The 18,825-nt window shown below is 57.0% G+C and overlaps 1 protein-coding gene across 10 annotated transcripts in view; it reads left to right on the top strand.

The window, feature by feature from the left end:
* The first annotated feature begins 2,841 nt into the window (after nt 1-2,841).
* Nucleotides 2,842-18,825, top strand: part of ARHGEF11 (Rho guanine nucleotide exchange factor 11) — a 35,513-nt gene continuing 19,529 nt past the window's right edge. For 9 of the 10 annotated variants that reach the window (XM_054517656.1, XM_054517655.1, XM_054517654.1 and 6 more), the window contains exons 1-16: nt 2,842-2,962; nt 8,000-8,094; nt 9,246-9,344; nt 10,148-10,197; nt 10,728-10,785; nt 11,529-11,665; nt 12,848-12,919; nt 13,485-13,616; nt 14,524-14,634; nt 15,354-15,434; nt 15,554-15,619; nt 15,739-15,840; nt 16,454-16,552; nt 17,321-17,363; nt 17,510-17,606; nt 18,392-18,541. In XM_054517656.1, the coding sequence (XP_054373631.1) occupies nt 2,931-2,962; nt 8,000-8,094; nt 9,246-9,344; nt 10,148-10,197; nt 10,728-10,785; nt 11,529-11,665; nt 12,848-12,919; nt 13,485-13,616; nt 14,524-14,634; nt 15,354-15,434; nt 15,554-15,619; nt 15,739-15,840; nt 16,454-16,552; nt 17,321-17,363; nt 17,510-17,606; nt 18,392-18,541 (1,424 nt within the window). In that variant the 5' untranslated portion in view covers nt 2,842-2,930. The remainder of the gene's footprint in view (nt 2,963-7,999; nt 8,095-9,245; nt 9,345-10,147; nt 10,198-10,727; nt 10,786-11,528; nt 11,666-12,847; nt 12,920-13,484; nt 13,617-14,523; nt 14,635-15,353; nt 15,435-15,553; nt 15,620-15,738; nt 15,841-16,453; nt 16,553-17,320; nt 17,364-17,509; nt 17,607-18,391; nt 18,542-18,825) is intronic. The other variant, XM_054517658.1, reaches the window with a different exon arrangement.

Here is an 18,825-nt window from a genome sequence, read left to right as displayed (position 1 = left end):
TTTTTTGGGATTGGGGGTTTTTTGGGAAGGGTGGGAATGTTGGGGTTTGTTTTTTTTTTTTTTTTCCACAGCCATTGCACTGCAAAAAAAAAAAAAAGAGAAAAAAAAAAAGAAAAAAAAATGAAAATAAAAATCAAAAACTTGGGAGAGTTCAGGGAATTCCGGACTCAGGACGACGGATCCGGCGCCTCTCGGGAATTCCAGAATTCCCAACGGAGCCCGGGAGGAGGAAGAAAAAATAAAAGCAGGAAGAGGAAGGAAAACAAAAAAAAAAAAGGAGGAAGAGGAGAAGGAAAACGTTTAAAAAAATGGATTTAAAGGAAAAAAAAAATCAACCAGATCAAAATTTTATGGAGAAAAAAAATCGGAAGTTTCAAGGAAAAATTCCTAAAATTCCAGCGTGCCAAACCATTGAATAGAAAACAAACCCTCGGGAAGTTGGGAAGGGTTGGAATTCTCTCCTGGATGAATTTGCCCCGGAGCATGATCCCGTTTTTTCCAGCCGTTTTGTTTTTTGTTAATTTCGCTTCTTTTTCGTAGCAAATCCGTAGGAAAAATGTAAAAAAAAATGACAAAAAAAGAAAAAAGACTTTTGATGGGACAGCCCCAAAAAGGGGGAATTTCTGGGGAGGAATTTCCCGAAAGGAGGAAAAGGAGGAAAAATCCAACAGCATTAATGGGGTTGTCCCGGATTTTTTTATTTATTCCATAATTATTTAGAGGTTTTTTTATTATTTTAAGCTGTTTTTTCCGTTGGTTTCTGTTCTTTTTTTCGCGTATCTGCATCCTGGTGGGATTGAAAAAAAAAAAACCAGGAATTTTCTCTCGGTTGAAATCATCAAAAATCCGGAAACACTTTGGATTTTCCGGGGAAAAACTTTGATTTTTTTTTTTTTTTTTTTAGCGCTTTTTAAACCAATATTTACGCTTTTCTTTGGGTTCGAAAAACCCCTTTTTCGAGGGATTTCGAGGGATTTGAACTCTCCCCGGTGGGAATCCGGCAGGAATCCATCGGGAAAATTGATGGAATTTGGGATGGGAAGCGTGGCTTTGTACATAGGGTGTAAAGTAGAGGGGCAAAAAAACAAAAAAAAGACAAAAAATCCGAAATTTGTGCCTTTAAAAAATTCCGATTTCTATAAAAATCAGATTTAAAAAAAGGGTTGCATATATATATTATATATATATATGATGGAGTGCTAGAGAAATTTATGGATAATATACATATTTTTTTCCAGGGGTATCCCATAGCTCCGTATTTTGTTATGGAAGTTGAAAAAAAAAAAAAACGGAAAAAAGGAAAAAAAAAAAAACCTGAAAAATAAAAGTATTTTACCTCGAATTCAAAACGTTAAATAAAAACCTTTTAACAGAGAGGGCTCGCTGGTTTCTTTGGGGGTTTTGGGGTTTTTTTGCAGTCAGGGGTTCCCTGGATCCCAAAAATTCCCGAGGTCTGGGGGTTCTGCTGTGGGGTTTGGGGGTTTTGGGTGTCCCCAAACCCACACTGTCCCCATGTCCCCAAACCCTCGCTGTCCCCATGGGTGTCCCCAAATCCTCGCTGTCCCCAGACCCACACTGTCCTGCGTCCCCGAACCCTCACTGAACCCATGTCCCCAAACTCTCTCACTGTTCTGTGTCCCCAAATCCTCGCTGTCCCCAAACCCACACTGTCCCCATGTCCCCCACACTGTCCCCATGTCCCCACACCCCGAGGTCTCCCCGTGTCCCCCCAAGCCCACACTGTCTCTGTGTCCCCTTCCCTCACTGTCCCCGTTACCTCCCGCACCCCCAGGACATCATGTGCCCCTCAAATCCTCACTGTCCCCATGGGTGTCCCCCACACCCCCGTGTCCACACTGTCCCCTCTGTCCCCCACACTGTCCCCTCTGTCCCCCGCACCCCGAGGTCACCGTGTGTCCCCTCAAGCCCACACTGTCCCCTCTATCTTCCACACCCCGAGGTCACTCAGCGTCTCCTCAAATCCTCACTGTCCCCATTACCCCCCGCACCCCGAGCTCACCGTGTCCCCCTCACTGTCCCGTGTCCCTCACACCCCGAGCTCACCGTGTCCCCCTCACTGTCCCCATTACCCCCCACACCCCGAGGTCACCGTGTTCCCCTCACTGTCCCGTGTCCCTCACACCCCGAGCTCACCGTGTCCCCCTCACTGTCCCGTGTCCCTCACACCCCGAGGTCACTCGGTGTCCCTCACACCCCGAGGTCACCGTGTCCCCCTCACTGTCCCGTGTCCCCCGCACCCCGAGGTCACCGTGTCCCCCTCACTGTCCCGTGTCCCCTGCACCCCGAGGTCACTCTGTTCCCTCAGATCCTCACTGTCCCCTGTGTCCCCTCACCTCCCCACATCCACACTGTCCCTGTGTCCCCCGCAGCCCGAGGTCACTCGGTGTCCCCTCAAACCCGCACTGTCCCGAGTTCCCCACACCCCGAGGTCACCGTGTGTGCCCTGCACGCCGAGGTCACCACGTCCCCTTCGCTGTCCCGTGTGAGGTCACTCCGAGTCCCCTCACGCCCCCACATCCACACTGTCCCCATCACCCCCGAGGTCCCTCAGGGTCCCCTCACCGTCCCCTCCGTGCCCCGCATCCCGGGGCCACCCCGCGCCGCCGCCCGCCCGCCGCCCCCCTCGCCGCGGGCGCTGCCCCGCCGTGCCGGGCGCGGGGGGCCGGGCGAGCCCGGGGATTGGGAGCGGCCTCCAGGCCTCTCCCTCAGCCCGGCCCCCGCGGCGGGAGGGGGAGCCCCGCTCGGCCGGGCCGGCACCGAACCGCAGCTCGGGGGGGGTCGCTCGGGGCCCCGCGGGGCTCGCTCGGGGCCCCCCGAGGCCGCCGCTGCAGCCGCCGGGGCCGGGCATGGTGGCGGGGGCGGCCGGAGCGGGGCGGCGGCTCCGGGCGCAGCCCTGACCGAGCTCCACCATGAGCGTGAGGCCTCCGCAGGCCCCGGACAGGTACGGGCTGAGGGGAGACCCCCGCGCCGGGCAGGGCCGAGGGGCTGCGCGGGCAAAAGGGGGGAACGGGGACGGGGTTCGGCCCGGGGGGGAGAGCCCGCCGCGAGTTCTGAGGGGGGGACGCGGGTTTGGGGGGAAATCGGGGCGATTTGGGGGCGCGGGGAGCGGGGAGGGGGCTCGGCTGCTCCGAGGGGGCACAGCGGCGGTTTGGGGTGAAATTCGGGGGTTTTGGGGCTCACAGGTGGGGGCTCGGCTCCTGCGGGAGCCCACACCCGGTCCCTGCAGGGGTTTGGGGTGAAACGCCGGGATTTGGGGTGTTTGGGGGTGAAATGCCGAGATTTGGGGTGTTTGGGGGTGAATTGCCGGGATTTGGGGTGAAATGCCGAGATTTGGGGTGTTTGGGGGTGAATTGCCGGGATTTGGGGTGAAATGCCGAGATTTGGGGTGTTTGGGGGTGAATTGCCGGGATTTGGGGTGAAATGCCGAGATTTGGGGTGTTTGGGGGTGAATTGCCGGGATTTGGGGTGAAATGCCGAGATTTGGGGTGTTTGGGGGTGAATTGCCGGGATTTGGGGTGAAATGCCGAGATTTGGGGTGTTTGGGGGTGAATTGCCGGGATTTGGGGTGAAATGCCGAGATTTGGGGTGTTTGGGGGTGAATTGCCGGGATTTGGGGTGAAATGACGCCATTTGGGGTGTTTTGGGGTGAAATTCGGGGATTTTGGGGCTCTGGGAGGGGGCTCTGCTCGTCCCGGAGCCCTCACCCCACGTCTCGGGGGAAAAGCGGCGATTTGGGGTGAAATTTTGGGATTTAAGGGTTTGGAGGAGGGGGCTCAGCTTGTCCTGGGCCCCCCACCCCACCCCTGCAGTGATTTGGGGTGAAATTCGGGGATTTTGGGGCTCTGGGAGGGGGCTCAGCCCGGTCTGCTCCTCCTGCCCCACGTCTCGGGGGAAAAGCGGTGATTTGGGGTGAAACTCTGGGATTTTGAGGTGAAACTCTGGGATTTTGAGGTGAAAATCTGGGATTTTGGGGCTCTGGGGGTTCAGGGGAAGGGATTTGGATCAGGGTGGAGCTCCTGCCCCGTCCCTGCAGTGCTTTGGGGTGAAATTCTGCGATTTTGGGGGTTTGGGGGATCTGGGAGGGATCTCAGGATGACCTGAGCCCTCACCCCATTCCCTGGGGGGAAAGACGGGAATTTGGGATAAAATTCTGGGATTTGGGGAATTCTGGGGGGGCTCAACCCAGCCCAGGACCCCCCACCCCATCCTTGCAGCGTTTTGGGATAAAACTCCTGGATTTGAGGAGTGTGGAGGGGAACATCCCAAACCTTTCTGATTTTTGGGATATTTCCAGTATCCGTCACTGGGAATTGGCTTTTTCCCCGTTTGTTTTGCTCCATTTTAAGCCAAATTTGGGGATTTTTTTTTTTTTTTTTTTGGTGGGATAAACCCTTGGAAAAGCCTGGAAGGTTTTTCTGGGATAAATTCAGGAATTTTGCTTCCTGGAGGATTCCTGGATTGGGATCCCTGCTGCAGCCACGGCGTTTCCCACATGGATTTGGGTGGAAAATGAGGAGTTTGGGGCCCTGGGAGAGAAGCAGATCCCAGGAATTTCTGGGGATCATTTTCCCACCAAATTCCCAGGGTTTTTTTGGTTTTTTTTTCCTGCTTTTTCCATCCCAAAGGATTCCAGGGTTCCCCGGCCTGGTTTATTTGGGGTTCCGGGGGTAAATCCCGGATCTATCCCAGGTTATCCCGTGGATCCCCGGGATGGTGGGAATGTCGCTGGGGTTGGAATCAGGGTGGGATTTCCTGGGATTTAAGGATCTTTTCCACCCCAAAGGGTTCCCCGGCCTGGTTTATTTGGGGTTCCGGGGGTAACTCCCGGATTCCTATCCCAGGGTATCCCGTGGGTTCCCATCCCTGGAAGGCCCAGCTCCAGCGCAGGGCGCAGGGCGAGGTTTCCCTCCCTCGCCCCGGCACTTTTGGGATCGCTCCCGGCCACGGAATCCCGCGGCTCCCCCGGGCCAGGGGATCCCAGGAGCCGGAATTCCCGGCCCAACCGGCCCCGCCGCTCTTCCCGCTCCCGTTAATCATTACCCCAGTGCCGGGAGCGGCTTCCTGCAGAATTCCCGAGAAAATAAAACCCCACCCCAACTGCAAGAACCGGGAAGAGCTCCCCGATTCCCAGCGTTTGGGGTCGCTCCGGGCGGCGTCATCCCCTTGGGATCCCTCCCCAAAAACGGGGTTGGGATTCCCAGCTGGAAAATCCCACGGGAACCCGGGACAAACCACGTTTAAAACCAGGAAAAATGGGGGAAAATTCCCATTTCCCAACACTTCTGACCCCTGGGTTCCTGCCTAAAACAGGATTGGGATTCCCAGCTGGAAAATCCCATGGAAACCTGAGATAAACCAGGGTTTAGAGCGGGAAAAATGGGGAAAATTCCCATTTCCCAACATTTCTGACCCAGTGGGTTCCTTCCCACAATGGGATTGGAATTCCCAGCTGGAAAATCCTATGGAAACCTGGGAAGAACCACATTTAAAGTGGGAAAAATGGGGGGAAAAAAAAAAATCCCATTTCCCAACATTTCTGATCAGTGGGTTCCTACCTAAAACAGGATTGGAATTCCCGGCTGGAAAATCCCACGGAAACCTGGGATGAACCACATTTAAAGTGGGAAAAATGGGGGAAAAAAAATCCCATTTTCCAACATTTCTGACCCCTGGGTTCCTTCCCACAATGGGATTGGGATTCCCAGCTGGAAAATCCCATGGAAACCTGGGATGAACCAGGGTTTAGAGCGGGAAAAATGGGGGAAAAATCCCATTTCCCAACACTTCTGACCGCTGGGCTCCTCCCCAGAGCAGGATTGGAGTTCCCAGGTGGAAAATCCCCGGGAAAGCCGGGATGGCCCGGGGTTTGAAGCGGGTAGAATGGGGGAAATTCCCGTTTTTCCTGCGCCCGTCCCTGGTGCTGGTGCGGGGAGCGCAGCGGAGCCGCAGCCCCCGGCAGGGAGGGAACCAAATGTTGCAAATCCCAGCAGAAAATTCCGGCGGGACCCGAACTCCCGGGATTCCTCCCCAGAACTCGGCGGCCGCGCTCGGAATGTGGGGGGGGGAAAAAAAAGAAAAAAAAAAAAAATTTCCCTGGGAGATCCCTGAGGTTTCGGGAATTTGGGAATCTAAAGGACAGAATTCCCACGTTCCCGTTCCCCGTGGGATTTGGGAATTTGGGAGTTGTTTCCATGAAAACCTGGGGGGGGGGTTTTGGGAACCTTGGCCCCTGGAAGAGCCCTGGGGGAGATTCCCAGATCCCCAAAAAAAAACCTGGGAACGACTGGGAGGGGTTGGGAGCAGCTTGGAAGGGTTTGGGATGCAGGGAAAAGCTGGGAATTGCGGGATTATCCTGCAGCATTCCCGGCAAAAGCAATGGGGAGCTGTACGGGGAAAACCCCCCAGGTCTCCCCAGCTGCCCCTGGAATTCTGTTTTTCCTCGGAAAACCTCTGAGTGGTCGGAAATGTTGGAAAATGGGATTTTTTTCCCCCCCATTTTTTCCTCCTTCCAACCCTGGTTTATCCCATGTTCCGTGGGATTTTCCAGCTGGGAATTCCAAACCTGCTGTGGGAAGGAACCCAGTGGGCAGAAATGTTGGGAAAAGGGAATTTTTTCCCAATCCAAGCTCCAATTTTCTGGGAATTTTGGATTTTTTGGGAGGCAGGAAGGGAGGGCAGGGCTGGGGTCCCTCCGGAGGCGCCCCTGGAATGGGAATTGTGGGAATTAATTGTGGGAATTGTGGGAATTGCCGTGGCTGGGCCGCCCCCAGGCAATTAAGGAGCTTTAATTAAGCCGAATTAAGCGACTTTTTTATAGCCTGGTTAAGCCCCGGCTGCTTCCAGAGGGGCTGGAGAAGCCTCGGGGTCCCCTGGGCGCCCCTGGCTGGGGTCTGGGCGCCCCAGGATTGCGGCTGTTATGGGAAATCACCTCGGGAACACCACGGAGCCCGGAATTCGGGCGCTTTTGGGATGAAATCCGGGATTTTTGGGGGGACAGCCGGGGCTGACCTGGCCCTGGCCTGGTGGATAATCCCGAGGTTAATCCCGATTTTCCTGCGGATTGGCCGGGAACGGCCAGGGCAGCGCCCGGGGCTGGGGCTGGGACAGGGGCTGGGAAATCCTCGGGGGCTTTTCCTGGGGTTTCTGCCCTGGGGGCTGATCCCGGAGAAAAGGGGGATCCAGGGGGGGTTTGGGATCTGATCCCGGAGAAAAGGGGGATCCAGGGGGGTTTGGGATCTGCCAGGGGGATTTGGGATCTGATCCCAAAGAAAAGGGGGATCCAGGGGGGATCTGGGATCTGATCCCAGAGAAAAGGGGGATCCAGGAGGGGTTTGGGATCTGATCCCAGAGAAAAGGGGGATCCAGGGGGGTTTGGGATCTGATCCCAGGGGGAATTTGGGATCTGATCCCAGAGGGGGATTTGGGATCTGGTCCCAGGGAATGGGGCAGGACAAGAGGGAACGGCCTCGAGCTGTGCCAGGGCTGGAAATTTGGGAAGATTTTTCCATGGAAAAAAGGGTTGGGAAGCGCCGGAAGGGGCTCAGGGAGGGAAAATTCCCCATCCCTGGAATCTTCCAAGGAATTCCTGGAGATCCCTCTGGATCTTCCAGAGTGCCCAGGGGTCACGTCCGGCTGTCCTGGGAGTGACCAGGGGTCATCACCTGGCCTGGGAGTGACCAGGGGGTCACATCCGGCTGTCCTGGGCTGTGTCCGTCTGTCCTGGGCCATGTCCATCTGTCCTGGGTGTGCCCGGGTTCATGTCCGTCTGTCCTGGGCCGTGTCCGTCTGTCCGGCCGTGCCCGGGGTCACTCTGTCTGTCCTGGGCCGTGTCCGTCTGTCCGGGGCCGTGTCCGTCTGTCCGGGGCCGTGTCTGTCTGTCGTGGGCCGTGTCCGTCTGTCCGGGGCCGTGTCCGTCTGTCCGGCCGCGCCCGGGGCCGTTCCCCGTTCCCTCCGTGCCGAGCTGCCGTGTCCTGCCCAGGTTGAGCAGCCTCTCCTCGGCCCTGGGCGATTCCCCCGCGGAGCGAAGGGCGCCCGGGCCCCAGCGGCAGCCGCCGGACGCCTCCGGGAGCACAGGTGGGAACCGGGCCCGGAGTTCCGGGAACGCAGAGGGAACGCGGCGGGAACTCAATGGGCACCGAGCGGGAACTGAGCGGGAACTGAGCGGGAACTGAGCGGGAACCGAGCAGGAACTGAGCGGGAACTGAGCGGGAACTGAGCGGGAACTGAGCGGGAACCGAGCAGGAACTGAGCGGGAACTGAGCGGGCACTGAGCGGGAACTGAGCGGGCACTTGGCAGGCTCTGAGTGGGCACTCAGTGGGCACTCAGTGGGCACTCGGGGCCAGGCTGTGGGTCCAGATCTTCCTGGGCTCTTGGAACTTTGGGATTTGGGATTTGGGGTCCCACAAGGGGGAACGGGGGGCTGGGGACAGGAGATCATGGTCAGGGGTGGACAATGACCACAAGGTCAGGGTGGACAGTGACCACAGGGTCAGGATGGACAATGACCACAGGGTCAGGGTGGACAATGACCACAGGGTCAGGGGTGGACAGTGACCGCAGGGTCAGGATGGACAATGACCACAGGGTCAGGGTGGACAATGACCACAGGGTCAGGATGGACAGTGACCACAGGGTCAGGATGGACAATGACCACAGGGTCAGGGGTGGACAGTGACCGCAGGGTCAGGGTGGACAATGACCACAGGGTCAGGGGTGGACAGTGACCACAGGGTCAGGGTGGTCGGGACAGTGACCACAGGGTCAGGGATGGACAATGACCACAGGGTCAGGGATGGACAGTGACCACAGGGTCAGGGTGGACAATGACCACAGGGTCAGGGTGGTCAGGACAGTGACCACAGGGTCAGGGTGGACAGTGACCACAGGGTCAGGGTGGTCGGGACAGTGACCACAGGGTCAGGGTGGACAGTGACCACAGGGTCAGGGATGGACAATGACCACAGGGTCAGGGTGGACAGTGACCACAAGGTCAGGGGTGGACAGTGATCACAGGGTCAGGGTGGACAGTGACCACAGGGTCAGGGATGGACAATGACCACAGGGTCAGGGTGGTCGGGACAGTGACCCCGAGGCGTTGCAGGCCCTGGAACTGGGGGGTTCCTCGGAGCCAAACCCAGAGTCCAGAGCCTCACTGCCTCCTCTTCCTCCTGTCCCCGTGTCCGTGTGTCCCCGTGTGTCCGTGTGTCCGTCCCGCTGTGCCCAGGGCTGGTGCAGCGCTGTGTCATCATCCAGCGGGACCAGCATGGCTTCGGCTTCACCGTCAGCGGCGACCGCGTGGTGCTCGTGCAGTCCGTGCGGCCCGGTGGGTGCGGCTGGACACGGGGTGGACACTGGGTGGACACGGGGTGGACATGGGGATGGACACGGGGTGGACACGGGGTGGACATGGGGTGGACACTGGGATGGACACGGGGTGGACACGGGGTGGACATGGGGTCGATACGGGGATGGACACAGGGATGGACACGGGATGGACATGGGATGGACACGGGATGGACACGGGGATGGACATGGGATGGACACGGGGTGGACACGGGGATGGACACAGGGATGGACACGGGATGGACACGGGATGGACACAGGGTGGACATGGGATGGACACGGGATGGACACAGGGTGGACATGGGATGGACACGGGGTGGACACAGGGTGGACACGGGATGGACACGGGGTGGACACGGGATGGACACTGCTGGGCATGGGGATGGACACGGGGATGGACACGGGGTGGACACGGGGTGGACATGGGGTGGACACGGGGTGGACACGGGGCTGGACACTGCTGGACACTGGGATGGACACGGGGTGGACACGGGGATGGACATGGGATGGACACGGGAGTGGACAATCCCCAGGGGTCCCCTCATGCACCCCCAGCCTCAGCCTTAGGGAGAAAATGTTGGGAAAATGAGGGGAACGTGGTGGGAAAAAGGGGGAGAAAATGGAGGGAAAATGAGGGAGGGAGGAAGGTGGTTTTCCTTGGGAAATGTCCCAGTTTTGGGGAGTTTTGCTCTGGGATTGGAAGGGACGGGGCTGGGGGTGGGGAAGCCCCCGTGGAACATTCCGGAGTCGCTCTGGGGCCCGCCCTGACCCCGCTGTGTGCAGGTGGGGCTGCCATGAGGGCCGGCGTGCAGGAGGGCGACCGCATCCTCAAGGTGGGCGCGCCCGGGTCCCAGATCCCGGGAAATTCCCTCATTCCCAGATCCCGGGAAATTCCCGCATTCCCAATTCCCAGGAAATTCCCGCATTCCCAATTCCCAGGAAATTCCCGCATTCCCAATTCCTGGAAATTCCCTCATTCCCAATTCCTGGAAATTCCCACATTCCCAATTCCCCAGAAATTCCTGCATTCCCAATTCCCCAGAAATTCCCACATTCCCAGATCCCGGGAAATTCCCTCATTCCCAATTCCCGGGAAATTCACGCATTCCCAATTCCAGGAAATTCCCTCATTCCCAATTCCCCAGAAATTCCCGCATTCCCAGAACCCTGGAAATTCCCCCATTCCCAATTCCTGGGAAATTCCCTCATTCCCAATTCCCGGAAATTCCCTCATTCCCAGCCCCTCCCCACATTCCCAGGGAAATTCCCGGGTAAATTCCCATTTTCTCAGCCCCCTCCCCACATTCCCAGGGGAATTCCTGGGTAAATTCCCGTTTTCCCAGCCCTTTCCCGGCCGTTGCAGGTGAACGGGACAATGGTGACCAACAGCTCCCACCTGGAGGTGGTGAAGTTGATCAAGTGTGAGTTGGGATGGGATGGGATGGGATGGGATGGGATGGGATGGGATGGGATGGGATGGGATGGGATGGGATGGATGGGATGGGATGGGATGGGATGGGATGGATGGGAGGGATGGGATGGGATGGGATGGAAACGATGGGATGGAAACGATGGGATGGGATGGGATGGGATGGGATGGGATGGGGTGGGATGGGGTGGGATGGGATGGGATGGGATGGGATGGGATGGGATGGGATGGGATGGGATGGGATGGGATGGGGTGGGATGGGATGGGATGGGATCCATCCTTTGGGAATTTGGGGGGAGCCTGGAAGTGTTCCCAGCCCTTCTCCCCTCGTTTTCCCAGGAAGTCCTTCATCCCAAATTCTCCCTGGAAATGCTTCCCACTCCCAGTTCTCCCGGAAGTTTTTCCTGGAAATTTTTTCCCTTGGAAATCCTCCCTGGAAATCCTTCTCACCTCTTTTCCCAAGTTTTTCCTGGGAAACTTTCTCACCCCAGATATTTCCTGGAAATCCTTTCCCGGCCCATTTTCCTGGAAATCCTCCTGGCTCCCTTTCCCCAAATATTTTCTTGCAGTCCCCCTCATCACCCCTTATCCCGGATTTTTCCAGAAACCCTTCCCGCCCCCGTTCCTCCCGGAATTTTCCCCTCGTTGCAGATTTTCCCCGCAGATCCCCCCACATCTCCTTTATCCCAGGCTGTCCCTGGGCGCTCCCCTGACATTCCCGTGTTCTGTTCCCAGCCGGTGCCTACGTGGCCCTGACCCTGCTGGGGTCCCCGCCGGGCCCCGTGGGGGTCCCGGGCCCCCAGCAGGAGCCGGAGCCCCCGGGCTGTGCCCCGGGCACCCCCCAGCGCATCACGGAGCCCCGGCCGCTGCAGGTGAGGCCCGGCCCCGGCCCCGGGGCTGCCCCGGAGCCCCTGAGGGGATCCCATGGTCCCCATGGTCCCCACTGTCACCATTGTCACCATTGTCCCCATGGTCCCCATGGTCCCCATGGTCCCCATTGTCACCATGGTCCCCATTGTCCCCATTCTTGTTCCCATTGTCCCCATGGTCCCCATGGTCCCCATTGTCACCATTGTCCCCATTGTCACCATTGTCACCATGGTCCCCATGGTCCCCATTGTCACCATGGTCCCCATTCTTGTTCCCATGGTCCCCATTGTCACCATTGTCCCCATGGTCCCCATGGTCCCCATTGTCACCATTGTCACCATGGTCCCCATTGTCCCCATTCTTGTTCCCATTGTCCCCATTGTCACCATTCTTGTTCCCATTGTCCCCATGGTCCCCATGGTCCCCACTGTCACCATGGTCCCCATGGTCCCCATTGTCACCATTGTCCCCATTGTCACCATTGTCCCCATTCTTGTCCCCATTGTCCCCATTGTCACCATGGTCCCCATTGTCACCATGGTCCCCATTGTCACCATTGTCACCATTGTCACCATTGTCCCCATTCTTGTCCCCATGGTCCCCATTGTCACCATTGTCACCATTGTCACCATTGTCACCATTGTCCCCATGGTCCCCATGGTCCCCATTGTCACCATTGTCCCCATTCTTGTTCCCATTGTCCCCATTGTCCCCATTCTTGTCACCATTGTCCCCATGGTCCCCATGGTCCCCATGGTCCCCATTGTCCCCATTCTTGTCACCATTGTCCCCATGGTCCCCATTGTCCCCATGGTCCCCATTGTCCCCATTCTTGTTCCCATTGTCCCCATTGTCCCCATTCTTGTTTCCATTCCCACTATCCCGTTATTCCCATTGTCATTCCCGTTATTCCCATTGTCATTCCTGTCATTCCCACTGTCATTCCCACTGTCATTCCCGCTGTCATTCCCGTCATTCCCATTGTTATTCCTGTTATTCCCGCTGTCATTCCCACTGTCATTCCCGTTGTCATTCCTGCTGTCATTCCCGGTGTCATTCCCGTTATTCCCATTGTTATTCCCGTTATTCCCACTGTCATTCCCATCATTCCCATTGTCATTCCCACTGTCATTCCCTCTGTCATTCCCGCTGTCATTCCCGCTGTTGTCCCTCTGGCACTGCAGGACCCCGAGGTGCAGAAGCACGCGGCGCAGATCCTGCGCAACATGCTGCGCCAGGAGGAGGCCGAGTACCAGGTACTGCCACTCTGCACATTTCCCTTTGGGGCTGCTTTGGGCTGGTTTGGGCTGCTTTGGGGCTGCTTTGGGCTGGTTTGGGGCTGGTTTGGGGCTGGTTTGGGCTGGTTTGGGGCTGGTTTGGGGCTGCTTTGGGGCTGCTTTGGGCTGCTTTGGGGCTGCTTTGGCCTGTTTTTGGGCCTGTTTTGGGACTGTTTGGGGCTGTTTTGGCCTGGTTTTTGGCCAGTTTTTGGGGCTGTTTGGGGCTGTTTTGGCCTGGTTTTTGGCCAGTTTTTGGGGCTGTTTGGGGCTGTTTTGGCCTGGCTTTTGGCCAGTTTTTGGGGCTGGTTTTGGGGCTGGTTTGGGGCTGTTTGGGGCTGTTTTGGCCTGGTTTTTGGCCAGTTTTTGGGCCTGTTTTGGGGCTGGTTTGGGGCTGTTTGGGGCTGTTTTGGCCTGGTTTTTGGCCAGTTTTTGGGGCTGTTTTTGGCCTGTTTTTGGCCTGGCTTTTGGCCAGTTTTTGGGGCTGTTTGGGGCTGTTTTCCCCGCGGACCCCCGTGCATCCCGGTGTCTCCCCCTGTCCCGGCAGCGCTTCCAGGAGCTGCTGCAGCGGCAGCCGGGCGCGGGCGCGGCGCTGGAGGAGCAGCTGGAGGGGGCGCGGCGCCGGCTGAGCCAACTGCAGCTCAAGGTGCTGCAGGAGGCGCGGGGAGCGGCGGCCCCGGTATGGAGCGGGAATGGGAATGAACGGGGATGGATGCGGGGATGGATGCGGGGATGGATACGGGAACGAGACCAGGATGGATGCGGGGATGAGACGGGGATGGATATGGGGATGATAAGGGGATGGATACGGGAACGAGACCAGGATGGATATGGGGATGGATGCGGGGATGGATACGGGAATGAGACGGGGATGGATATGGGGATGGATGCAGGGATGGATACGGGGATGGATGCGGGGATGGATATGGGGATGGATATGGGGATGGATGCGGGGATGGATGCAGGAATGAGACGGGGATGGATATGGGGATGATACAGGTATGGATGTGGGTACCAGATGGGAATGGATCCGGGGATGGATGCGGGAATGGATCTGGGAATGGATATGGGAACGAGACAGGGATGGATCCGGGGATGGATGCGGGAATGATACAGGAATGTGCGGAGATGGATCTGGGAATGGATGGGGATGGATACAGGAATGATCCAGGAATGGTTCAGGAATGTACGGGAATGGTCCCAGAAGGGATCTGGGAAAGATACAGGAATGTACGGGGATGGATCTGGGAACGATACGGGAACGATACGGGAACGATACAGGAATGATCTGGGAATAAATCCAGAAATGAATATGGGAATGAATATGGGAATGATCCGGGAAAAAATACAGGAATGGATACGAGAATTCTGGGAATGATCTGGGAATAAATCCTGGGAATCACCCTGGGAATATTCCCGGGATTGCCCCTGAGCCCTTCCCGCTGTTTCCCACAGACCAAAACTGGGGATGGGGGTGGCTGGGTGGGAATTTCCTCGTTCCAGGGTTCCTGGGATCCCCTTTTCCCTTTGGTGCCTTTCCCGGGATTCCCGGGGTTCCCCAGATTCCCCCTTTTCCCTTTTCCCAGGATTTGGGCTCCCGGCCCCTGGAGGGGTCCCCGCAGCTCCCGGGGCGCCTCCCCAGGGACCCCCAGGACGGGAACCCGGGGCTGGAGGAGCGGGGCCCGGCCCTGCCAGAGGTGAGGGGAAAAACACGGGAAAAATACGGGAAAATCCGGGGAAATTCCGGGAAAAATTCTGGGAAAAATCAGGAAAAAATCTGGGGAAAATCCAGGGAAAAGTCTGGGAAAAATCCGGGGAAAAGTCCGGGAAAAACCCGGGAAACAATATGGGGGAATTCCAGGAAAAACCCCGGAAAAATAGGAGAAAAAATACGGGGGAATTCGGGGAAAAATCTGGGGAAAATCTGGGAAAAACCTGGGAAAAACCCGGGGAAAATTCTGGGGAAAATCCAGGAAAAGTGGAGGGAAAACTGCAGGGAAAATTTGGGAAAAGAGAGAGGGGAAGTTCCAAGGAAGGTTTGGGAAAAAGGGGGAGAAGTTCCAGGAAAACTTTGGGGAAAGCGTGGGGGGAAATGTCAGGAAAGGTTTGGGAGAAGGTGGTGGGGGAAATTAAGGGAAAAACAGGGGAAAAAGGGGAGAAAATTCAGGAAAAAGGGGGGGAAATGATTCCAGGAGAAATCTGGGGAAAGGGGATGAAAATTCTGGGAAAAACTCCACGAAAAGCTTGGGAAAAGGGGGGGAAATTCCAGGAGAGGTGGAAAACCTCCCCGCAGAATTTGGGATCCCCCGGAATTCCCGGCTCCTTTTCCCTCTCTGGGAATTCCAAGGGGTTTCGGGATTCCAGCCTCCCCTGGGGGTGTTTTTGGGGATCCTGATCCCGGAATTCCCTTTCCCAGGTTTCCCGGAATTCCGGCTTTTCCGAGCCCGGCAGCCCCCGGAGCTCCCCCGTGCTCGGCTCCCGCCTCTCCACGGATCCGGTGGGGCTGGAAAATCCCGGGAAATCCTGGGAAAATCCGGGAAAACCCCGGGAATCCCCGCGGGGATCCCCCCCAGAGCCCTGCCCAGAGCTTGATCCCGGTTTTTTTTGTTGGGATAGGGATCAGGGAGACCCCAAATCATCGGCCCCGAGGAGGATTGTGAGCCTGGGAATGGCAGCAACGAGGTGAGAATTCCAGGAAAAGTGGGAACTGGGGAATTGGGAATTCCGGGGGGGGGGGGAGGGATTTCGAGGGGATTCCAGGGATTTTGGGAATTCCCATTTCTCCCTCTCTGTGTTCCCAGAGCGATTCCGTGTTCCAGGATTTGGGAATTCTCAAATCCCGCCCGGCCCATCTGGGAGTTTTCCTGAGGTTCCTCTTCTCCCAGGCAGATCCCACTCCTCTGGTAAGGAATTCCCAAAATTCCCGGGATTTCCTGACCCCCTGGGATCAGGAAGGTGCAGATATTTTGGGATTTCCTCAAAAATTCCCGGGATTTGCTGCTCCTCTGGTGCCATTCCCAATCCCTGGGCCCTTCCCAGAGCGTCCCTGCCCAGGGCTCCGGGTGGAGCAGAATTCCAGGGGTTTCCTCAGCATTCCGGGGGTTTCCTCAGAATTCCGGGCATTTCCTCAGAATTCCAGGGATTTCCTCAGCATCCCGGGGGTTTCCTCAGCATTCCAGGGATTTCCTCAGCATTCCCGGGGATTTCCTCAGAATTCCGGGGGTTTCCTCAGAATTCCAGGGATTTCCTCAGCATTCCGGGGGTTTCCTCAGCATCCCGGGGTTTCCTCAGAATTCCAGGGATTTCCTCAGCATTCCAGGGACTTCCTCAGCATTCTGGGGGTTTCCTCACCATTCCAGGGATTTCCTCAGAATTCCCAGGGGTTTCCTCAGCGTTCCCGGGGTTTCCTCAGCACTCCCGGGGTTTCCTCAGCATTCCAGGGATTTCCTCAGAATTCCCGGGGTTTCCTCAGCATTCCCGGGGTTTCCGGCCCCGGCATTCCCGGTTTTCCCGCAGCTCTTCCACCTGTGCTCCGAGGTTTGCTGCCAGCAGAGCCCCCGCGACAGCCGCGCCCTGGCCAGGGACATCTGGGGCGTCTTCCTGGACAGGGCCGCGGTGAGCCCGGACCCGGGATACGGCAGGGGGGGAATTCCAGGATACGGCAGGGGGGGAATCCCGGGATACGGCAGGGGGAATTCCGGGATACGGCAGGGGGGGATCCCGGGATACGGCAGGGGGGATCCCGGGATACGGCAGGGGGAATTCCCGGGATACGGCAGGGGGGGAATCCCGGGATACGGCAGGGGGGGAATCCCGGGATACGGCAGGGGGGAATTCCAGGATACAGGGGGGATTCCTGGGATTTTGGGGGGGGATCCCGGGATTCTGGAGGGGATTCCTGGGATTTTGGGGGGGTTCAAAGGCATTTCGGGAGGATTCAAAGGGATCTAGGGAGCATTTTCCAGGATGTTGAAGAATTTTGGGGCAATACCGAGGAACTTTGGGGAGGATTTATTCTGGGGATTTGGGAAGGATTTTCCGGGTTTTGGGGACGGATTTTCCCAGGATTTTGGGAGGATTTCCCAGGATTTTGGGAGGATTTCCCAGGATTTTGGGATGGATTTCCTGGGATTTTCAGAGGGTTTCCCAGGATTTTGGGAAGGATTTTCCCAGGATTTTGGGACGGATTTTCCCAGGATTTTGGGAGGATTTCCCAGGATTTTGGGATGGATTTCCTGGGATTTTTGGGATGCTTTTCCCAGGATTTTGGGATGGATTTTCCCAGGATTTTGGGATGGATTTTCCCAGATTTTTGGGATGGATTTTCTGGGATTTTGGGATGGATTTTCCCAGATTTTTGGGATGCTTTTCCCTCTCTTCCAGCCCCTGCGGGTGAAGCTGCCGGAGCAGCTCCTGGCTGAGATCGGTGAGTTCGGAATTCCGGGAATTTCCCCCGGGAGAAGGAGCCCAGGGCCGGGACTGGGAATTCCCAGACTTTTCCGGGAGCCTCAGTAGAGCTGGGAATCGGCTCCCGGAGCATTCCCAAATTCCCGGATTCCCCGGAACTGCCAGAGCTGCGCCTGCGGAACGGGGACGAGCTGCGGCCGGCGCTGCTGGAGGCGCAGGAATTGGTGATCCCAGAAATCCAGGAGCAGCTCCAGGACTACAGGTGGGAACCCCCCAGACCCCGGAAAATCCCAATTCCAGGAATTCCGGGAGCTCCCCGGCCCTTTTTGGGGCAGAACCTCAGGAGAACCCCGGATTTTGGGAGGTTTTGCGCCTCCCAATCCCGTTTTTTTTTTTTTTCTGCTCTTTCCCAGCAGAATCTGAGGAAAATCCCAAATTTGGGGAATTTCAGGAGTTCCCCATCCTCTTGTTTTTGGCTTTTCCCACACATCCAAGGGGAAAATCGGGAATTTCAGGAATTCCTTTCTTTCCTTATCCCACTTGTTTTGCTCTTCCCAGAGAACCAAGCAGAAAATCCCAAATTTTGGGAATTTTGGGACTTTCTGGGTGTCCTAATCCTGTTTTTTTAGCTTTTCCCAGAGAGCCAAGTGGGACATTCCAGACTTTGGGAATGTTGGGAATTCCGGGAGTTCCTGATCCCGTTTTTTTTTGGCTTTTCCCAGAGAGCCAAGCGGGACATCCCGAATTTCGGGAATGTTGGGAATTCCAGGAGTTCCCGATCCCATTTTTTTTTAGCTTTTCCTGGGGAGCCAATCGGGACATCCGGGATTTCGGGAACGCTGGGAATGCCGGCAGTTCCCGATCCCATTTTTTTTTAGCTTTTCCTGGGGAGCCAGTCGGGACATCCGGGATTTCGGGAATTTTGGGAATGCCGGCAGTTCCCGATCCCGTTTTTTTTTGGCTTTTCCCGGGGAGCCGAGCGGGGCGTCCGGGATTTCGGGAATTTTGGGAATGCCGGCAGTTCCCGATCCCGTTTTCCCCGGCCAGGACGAAGCGCACGCTGGGGCTGGGCAGCCTCTACGGGGAGAACGAGCTGCAGGAGCTGGAGCTGGGGAACGGCCCCCGGGAGAGCCCGGAACGGCGCGAGAGGGAGCGGCAGCTGGCGGAGAGGCAGCTGGGGCACCTCGGGGACATCCTGTGAGCGATGGGAGCATTGGGAATTCCTTATGGGATCGTTGGGAATTCACTATGGGATCAATGGGAGAGGCAGCTGGGGCACCTCAGGGACATCCTGTGAGCGTGGGGAATTCCTTATGGGATTGTTGGGAATTCACTATGGGATCATTCATTGGGATCATTGGGGTCATTGGGATCACTGGGAGAGGCAGCTGGGGCACCTCGGGGACATCCTGTGAGCGATGGGAGCATTGGGAATTCCTTATGGGATCGTTGGGAATTCCTTATGGGATCACTGGGAGAGG

Source organism: Molothrus ater, chromosome 29 (genome assembly GCF_012460135.2).
Source record: "Molothrus ater isolate BHLD 08-10-18 breed brown headed cowbird chromosome 29, BPBGC_Mater_1.1, whole genome shotgun sequence".
NCBI lineage: Eukaryota > Metazoa > Chordata > Aves > Passeriformes > Icteridae > Molothrus > Molothrus ater.
Note: the sequence above shows the minus strand (reverse complement) of the source record. Positions and strands in the feature narration are given on the sequence as shown.